Below are 8,406 nucleotides of genomic sequence, written 5' to 3'. Positions count from 1 at the left end.
CTTCCTAGGAAGTCTCAATAAAACACTCACTTTTTCTAGGGGTGATTTTGAATGCTGCACAGGGAAGGGAAGGAAATAATAGTCTTAACTTTTCTTAAAGGATACCAGAAACATTGCTGGATATAATTTAAGATTAGTGTTTTCTCTTTCATAGAAAGAACGTACATACTGGGACATGAGTACAGTTTACAGCAAGTCTAGGTGTGCTAACAAAACAGGGCACATTCAAGTACAATAAGATTTTGCTTGAAATTAAAAACAAACTACATGAGATTAAAGCATTAAAATCATATTTCTCAATCTGAATACATGTTAAAAAAAAATCAAAAGAAACGCAGAAGTGCTAGCTCACATTTTTACCATATTACAAAAGCAATTGGTACCCATGTCCATAAAGGCAGCAACAAAGCTGCTTGTCTATTGAAGATTACTACTGCAAATTGGACTGCATTCAATGCTAGTTGTAAAAACACCAGCTTTTCAGAAGTTGGTATCTGTACAAAATTGCAGCTTATTTTCTTCACTTCTGTCCCTTCAAAAGTCTTTTACACAGTAATGCTAAAACACCCAGCTTTGAGATCCTGAGTCAATATATTGCCACTTTCTTTTTGGTAGCTTGAGCTTCATAGTGTCAACTGACCTTGTGTATCCATTTTTAATACAGTCTCTTCCTGTAGCATGGGCAAATATTTTAAATCTTCTTCCAAAACAAAACAAAAAATTTTTAAGTTATGGTGTTAGAATGGCAGGACTTTTTCTTTAGGGAAGGAATTCAGTTGTGCTGCAATGTATTAGATTCTATAGGTGGAGCAGAGTCATATAATGTATCTGTATCGTGTGTAGGTTCACCAGCTAATGTACAAGGATTAGACAGTGTTCCAGCACCACAGTCACAGAAAAACCTAAAGCAAAATGAAAACCCAAAAATTAGGAAAGTGAGGGTAAAATAATCGGGTAACATAGCAATAAATGTGCTACGTACCTATCATGTCTAATAAACTCTACATCATGTCCCTGATGGCACTTCTTAATGCAGTTCACACATATGGCATTTCGATCTGTGGTGTTACAAGTGTGACATCTAAAAAGCAAAACCTTACATTATTCTTCTTGAACATGGCATTAATACAAAACATTGCATGTGGGGGGTGGGGTGTCACCATTCATCTTTGGATTGATTCTAAGAGGGCCAAATCAAGATTTTATGGTTATAGGTCAGAAACTTCAGTTTAATAGGTGATTCTAAAACAAGTCTTTCTGGGCTGAATCAATTTTGGGAAAAGGTACTTCAACTTGTTACTGGGATCTATCACTTCACACTTCATGCATATTAGATATCAGTTCCTATAATACTGCATTTTTCCTGTGGACAAAGAAAGCTTTTTTAAGTTATACCCTCTTTCCATTGGCAAGTAGCCAAAAATGCTAGGCACTGCCAATTTTGAAAAGGAAATTGCTATTTTCCCTTTTTCTGATTCACAAATAACTTAGAAATATACCTGTAGAAATCATGCATGGGATAGCTGGTATAACTTGATATTTTATATAAACACTGGCCTCTACTAACAGCCTTTTCTATGGCGTCTTGATTGTTCATTATTTTGTTATCTGTAATAAAAGAAAAAAAAGGAGTAAAAAATCTAGAGGATTAAGAAGATTTTAAACAAAGCTAGCCATGATGTAATTAGAAATCTGCTTATAAATGGATTTTCCAGGTGTAAGATATTCCAACCCAGGAATAAAGAACTATTTTGTTTCAAATAGTTCTCTTTTAAATTTTTGCTAAATTGGGAGAGTGTCGAAAGAAAGTTAAATAAAGGCTTCTGATCATCTTTATATGGCATATCATAGGCATAATAGACTCCAACATACCTTTCATTGTCACATTTACACCAGATGCTAAAAATAAGCCTCCAAATCGGTTGTTAAAAATCTGATTGCCTTCTAATGTTGCAGTTGCATGATTTGTAATTTCAATACCTAAAGTAAAATTTATAAACAAGTGGATACATAATCACTTTTTTCGTCTAAAGGATAAAATGCAAACATTTTAACTTGAATCACTGACAGTAATATTCACTTTACTGCTGACAGTCAACTAACTATCCAGCATTTGTTTGTGTGTGGTAGAGGGGGAACCGAACCTCAGGCCTTGCACATGCTAGGTGAGTGCTCTGAGCTACATTCTCCAAAAGAACACTCTCAAACTTTTAATTAAACTGCTAGGAGGGAATAGGGCCCATAAGTGTGTTTAGGTAGGTAGTTTACATATTGAAGATTAAACAGCTACATGGTTATTTTAAATAATTAAAGTAACTTTCACTGGCAATTTGTAGGTCTACTCCAAGCATATTTCATATATATTTTTTAAGCGTGTTTGAAGTGGGAGACCTTAAATTTTTGTATTCCTAATAATGGTATGAGCCATTATTAGGAATATAAAATAATAGTCTTATGAAATTAATATTTCATTATTACTATGCAACAGTGAGTGCATAGAGTTGAAGAATTCAGAACTTGGACTAGATTCCTAAGTTACAAGCATTCAGGTACTTGAGTGCATACATTGCACATTATTTGATAATTAAACAGAACATACCAAAAAATTTAAGACTATATAACTATAAAGAAGCTACAGGTTAACAAAAGAGAATACAAACCTGCAGCAAATCCATCAAATATTCTGTTTTTCCTTAAGACTGGATGACTATTAGTGCTGATGAGAACACCTGCTTGAGCATTCCTGAAAATATCATTTTCTTCAAGGAGACCTATAATAAAATATTTCCTCAGATTAAGGCTAATGCATATAACATTTTAACTAGCCTCTCTGATGGTATTTAGGGTTTCTTTTAGTTTCTTATTAGTACTGTATAAGTTTTTTTCAGTCAAAATATTTTTTGTAACTCAGGTATGTAAGGTAAAACTTAAACCAAAATTTGCTTAAAATAACATGTAATGACAGAACTGAAAGTTCTGACAATAGGGGTTATACCTAAGTTTATTCACTACTTTATCCCCAGTGTCTGGTATGTAAGTTGATTTCCAGTACTGCTGAATCAATTAATTTGAAATATTTCTAGAAACTGTGCTGTTTTTATATTTTAATTATCAAGACCTTACTTCTGTTCTTTATTACTATATTCATCCCCTGGTGAGTTTCCTTTAATTCTGTTGTCATCTGTTGCAGTTTGCAGTCACTCTTATAGCTTTTCCAACTTATAAAACTACCTATCAGTTTAGTTCAGGTTCTCATTATCTCTTGCCTAGGATATTCTAATTCTCTGCTTCTAATCCTGCATATTTGTGTTACGGCCTTCTCAAGTACTATTACTAAGATGAAGTCCAAACTTCACATAGAAAACCTCTCATGATGTGGGCCTTGCCTCTTCAGCCTCAACTTTTGAGTACCTCTAGATTTAACTAAACCATTTGTTTCCTTTAGACTTTGTTTACAATGTGCCACTCTAATTTTTATGGATGCTGTTGTCCTCTTTGTGTTCACCATTTCTATCACAGTGGTTGGTACAGAAAGGTTCAATCATTATTTGCAGAAAAAGAGTGCAATAATTACACTGGAATGACCAACCCTGTCTCTGCCCTCTCCCCCCCTCCCCAATTTCCTGAGACAGCTCAAGTGATTTTACTATACAAAGATTTTCTCAACACCTTGCAACCAACCAACCTTTCTGCATTTTGTGTCCTCACTATAATCTCGTAAAGAAAGACTCCTATTAAAGATATGTCACTTTATTGAACTATTGGATTAAAAAGTCCATGAGAATTTATGTCAACGGGATCATCACTGCTTGCCTATACCAAATTTTGGTCACTTAAGTCTTGGTATGTTTGCCTATTCTTCCATAAAAAAATAATGTACATTTTTGAGTTACTGACATTTCAGTAACAGCAATAGATTTGCATTCAGCATTCTCCAATGTCCAAGAAGAGCATGTATTTGCAAGGGGCAGGCATTGTGGAACTTCTGCTTCAATGCAAAGTGAGCCAAACTTTCTGGATATCAAATCAGACATGCTTTCACTTTGTAAATTTCATTCTCCAAATAAAAGTTATAAAAGCAATACCTATGTAGACATTTTCATATCAATTTTCCTCACACCTATTGCTGTAACTTTACTATATCATTCACTATTCTGAATAATATAAGATTCAGACTGATATCAAATTTGTCTATTTAAAAAAAGTCTTCCTGACAACTGGCAGAGTTAAGATGGATACAAAATAAAGTACTGTAAAGATTTATCTCCTTCAACTCTAGGCTCTGTCTAAATCATCTCAATCTGGTATTGATGAGGATAAAGACTTAATCATTCAATTATATTAGCTGGATTCAATTATATTAGTTGGCAATGTCACTGATCATTACAGATATGGAAGAATAAGGGAAAACTGGGTTTTTCACTAGTGCAAAATTAACAATAATACCTCGACCCCCATTAAATATACAGATGCCACCATCTCTTCCATCATGGATTTTATTTCTTCTTAGTGTAGGGTTACTATCTGTCTTAATCCAGACTCCAGCCATTGCATTGTCAAATATTTCATTGTCTTCTATACAGCCTAGACCTATAAATGCAAAAATTTAGGTATATTATTTAGAAGGTATACCTGAAGTCTGTTAATATAAAAAGATGATGGATGGGTCAAACATACCAGAATTATAAACTAGAATTCCACCATTCTGTCCTCCCCAAATTTTGTTACGTCTAATTTTGGGGTTGCTTCCAGTCCTATGGATAAGATAGAAATACCATCATCAATTGCTGCTACTCCCATATGCCATGTTACACGAGGTATCACTGGAGAAAGTCACACATTAATCAGGTAAGAATAGCCCGGGGGGTGGGGGTGGGGGTGGGGGTGGGGATGCATGCCTAAAATCCCAGCAGTTCAGGAGGCTGAAGCAGGAGATGTCAAGTTCAATGCTGTAGCAACTCAGTGAGACCCTGTTTCTAATAACTTCTAAGAAAGGGCTGGCGATGTGGCTCAGTGGTTAAGCACCAGTTGTTTCAATCCTTGGTATCAAAATAAATAAATATGCACTGGAGTTCTTGAAGATCCTCAGAGAAGTCTATCAGTAAAGAAAATGGTTAATTTAATTTGCTTATCCCATTACAACACTTTGCTAATAGATTATATCACTACGGAGCCTTCAAATATGTAAAATACACTGAGAGGGTTATATTAAATGACTTTTTCAATTTTGTTATTGTATTCTCCCCTCAGATAAAACGAAGGGTCAAATTATGTGAACATTAACCAGAAACATACAAGAGGGATATAAAAAACTATTATTTTGTTGGAATTGGGGATTGAACCCAGAGATGCTTTACCACCAAACTGTCTCTAGCCCCTTTCATTTTATATTGAGCCTCAATCTTGCTAAGTTGCTTAACTAGCCTCAAGCCTCCTGAGTAGCTGGAATTACAGGTGTGAACAACTGTTCCTGGCTACAAAACAATTTTACATAAATAGTATAAAAACAATTCCCATTATACTGAGTACCAACAACATGCTATTCGGGGCACAATATACAGTAGCTGATGTGATTCACAATGGATGGCACAACAGTAGAAAAGTTCTTACTACATTTGTCACTGGTTCCTGTCATCACCTAGACTAACTACATTCTGGTAATTCAAATTGAAAGTGTGTGTGTGTGTGTGTGTGTGTGTGTGTGTGAGAGAGAGAGAGAGAGAGAGAGAGAGAGTGTGTATTACAAATAATATAGGGATATACACTTAGGGGAAAAGACGGGACACTAAACAAGAAATTCCTTCTACACAGTCCACTTACTCCCAACTTTCTCTCAAAAGAAAGCCAAATGTAAAAACATTTACCTTATTTGAACCCCTGAATACATATGATTATAGATATCATTGTCCTCTAGCACTCCATGTCCATTGTCGTAAAAATAAACACCAACCTAAAATTAAAAATATAATATATTTTTTTTCAAGTTACAAGGGTTACAAATCAACATTTCTCACTCAAGAGTCTAAGCTCATCCTACCTGCTTGCCACTGTGTATCCGATTTCTTCTCAATACTGGAGTGCTGCCAGTTGTCACCCAGACTCCAGCCAGAGTATTACTATAAACTTCATTTTCTTCTATTACACCTTGTCCTTTTTCATGCTAAATAAAAGTCACACCGGTTACAATATACATCACTTATATAAGCAAGTAGCAGTATATAATATGGTCTTTACTTAAAGACAGATAGGAATAAAATTTCAATTTTTGTTTTTATAGTGGGATAATGGCTTTTTTTTTTTTCCTTTTTGATGCTGGGAATTGAACCCAGGGCCTCATGCATACTAAAAATGCACTCTACCACTAAGCGACTGTTCCATCTTCAAAACAGTCTTTTGATGTAGCTTCTACCTGAGTTTTAAGCTTTCAAGATTTTTATATTATTATGTGGTTTTTATACCTTTAAAATCTATCACAGCAAGAGTGGAAACATTCAATTTTCTTTAGCAAAAGAACTTATTTCATTCTGACATTTGTAACCAACTAGACCTTTCATTTTAGTATTTAGTTATTCCAAACTTCTACCAGTGAAATCACTTCAAAATAAGGTCTTCATATTATCTAAATTTGAGAAATGAGCCTAGAATCATAAATAAAAATTAAAAGTCATACCTGGTCTAACAAAAACCTTTATGATGTTGCCTGTATTACTTGAATTAGTTAACAGTTTCAGATAATCATAATGATAGAAGAAATGCAACTGATACACAGCTTTCAAATTTTTGAAAGATAATTATGTTTCAAAAAATTCAAATTCAAATTAAAAATTTTTTTTTTCATAATATATTCAAGTCTAAATGCTTTTGTAGAATTTCAGAGACTCACAAAATAACTCTACCAAAATTCCAATGTAACCAATCTTAAAGATTGCCAATCAGTTGTGAAGAGTTTAGTACACACTGCCAATAATTAACACTAAAAAAAAAAAGCCCAAATTTAGCTGATTAAATTTTATAGAACTCTACATATAGTATAAAATAAGAAGTCATTCATATACTGACAGTTTTATATCCTGCCTAAATACTAAAGAGTTACAAATTCATACTTCAAATATTGAATAGCCACATGTAGCCTTCACCTCCCCCTTTTTTTGTCCCATGATTTTTGTGCAAGAGTTTATGTAACTGTATTTGTTAACTTACCACATAAATTCCACCATGTTGGCCATCGTGAATTTTATTATGTCGAACAATTGGACAACTGTTTGTCCTAATCTGAATTCCTGCTAATGCATTGCCTATTTAAAAATAAAGGTTACAATGTCAATATTCAAGAGCCTAGTGGGATACATTAAGTGTTTTACGAAAGGTAGTAGCAAATGCTTTTTTTTCCTTCTCCTTTTTGGTACCAGGAATTGAATCCAGGAACATTTAATCACTGAGCTACATTCCCAGTCCTTTTTATTTTTTACTGAGACAGGGTCTCACTAAGTTGTTAGGGCATTGTTAAATTGCTGAGAATTTGTGATCCTCCTGCCTCAGCATCCCAAAATCGCTGGGATTACAGGCATGTGCCTCTGCACCTGGCCAAAAATTCTTACATTAGAATTTTAGTGGGCATTAGAAGAAAAACTAAGGGAACTATAGTGTAAACACAAATAAGGATTGCAGACAGTACAGTACAGTGGTTACTAGAGCCAGGCTGCCAAGCATAGGAAGTAATACAATTCCTGAGATTCTATGTGACATTAGGAAAATTATTTAACTTCTTTGTGCATCTGTGTCCTGATCGGTAAGTGGGGATATTTAATAATATCTACCTCATAGGGTTGATGTGAATATTGTTGACTTTATTCAGGTAAGGTCCTCAAAACAGTGCCTGGCATTTAAATATGCATTATATATTATCCAGGTAAGTTACCAGAACAGAAAGCCTAGAAACATGAATGAAGCTTCTAAAGCTATAATGAGGAATATTTTCCTTCTCTACATAGTTGAAAGTGTATCAAACTACCACAGAATTAATTTATTGTTAAGTAATGGAGTGAATCCAAGGAAACCATAGATAATTCTTGAGACTAGGGTCTTATTTATATTTCACCCAGCTATCTGCATAGTGCATAGTATATAGTAGATACCCAGGGAATATTTGTTAAATAAGTAAGTACTGCAGAATAATTTTTACTGGGAATTTAAAGAAACTAGATCAGTTCTCCACTCAGATGATTTCAAAATAGCCTATTTTGCTAATATCAAGAAGACAGGCTATTCTATAAGTTTTCTAAAACAAAGCATATGCTTACCATAAATGTCATTTCCTTCAATAAGGCCTCGTCCATCACCAAAGATGTAAACTCCTCCTTGATTTCCATTAAATATAGAATTTCCCCTATAATTATGTAAACAATA

The 8,406-nt window shown here is 34.1% G+C and overlaps 1 protein-coding gene across 3 annotated transcripts in view; it reads right to left on the bottom strand.

Moving 5' to 3' along the window:
* Window positions 1-180: 180 nt before the first annotated feature.
* The window catches only part of FBXO11 (F-box protein 11), a gene marked incomplete at its 5' end in the record, with an annotated part of 88,872 nt that continues 80,646 nt past the window's right edge, over window positions 181-8,406 (bottom strand). For all 3 annotated transcript variants that reach the window (XM_081264063.1, XM_081264064.1, XM_081264065.1), the window contains 11 exons: window positions 181-902; window positions 983-1,081; window positions 1,500-1,608; window positions 1,873-1,980; window positions 2,661-2,771; window positions 4,447-4,590; window positions 4,678-4,754; window positions 5,865-5,950; window positions 6,038-6,160; window positions 7,201-7,295; window positions 8,301-8,386. In XM_081264063.1, the coding sequence (XP_081120189.1) occupies window positions 773-902; window positions 983-1,081; window positions 1,500-1,608; window positions 1,873-1,980; window positions 2,661-2,771; window positions 4,447-4,590; window positions 4,678-4,754; window positions 5,865-5,950; window positions 6,038-6,160; window positions 7,201-7,295; window positions 8,301-8,386 (1,168 nt within the window). In that variant the 3' untranslated portion in view covers window positions 181-772. The remainder of the gene's footprint in view (window positions 903-982; window positions 1,082-1,499; window positions 1,609-1,872; window positions 1,981-2,660; window positions 2,772-4,446; window positions 4,591-4,677; window positions 4,755-5,864; window positions 5,951-6,037; window positions 6,161-7,200; window positions 7,296-8,300; window positions 8,387-8,406) is intronic.

This window comes from Spermophilus citellus, assembly GCF_964194105.1.
Source record: "Spermophilus citellus genome assembly, chromosome: 13".
In the NCBI taxonomy this organism is placed as follows: Eukaryota; Metazoa; Chordata; class Mammalia; order Rodentia; family Sciuridae; genus Spermophilus; species Spermophilus citellus.
Note: the sequence above shows the minus strand (reverse complement) of the source record. Positions and strands in the feature narration are given on the sequence as shown.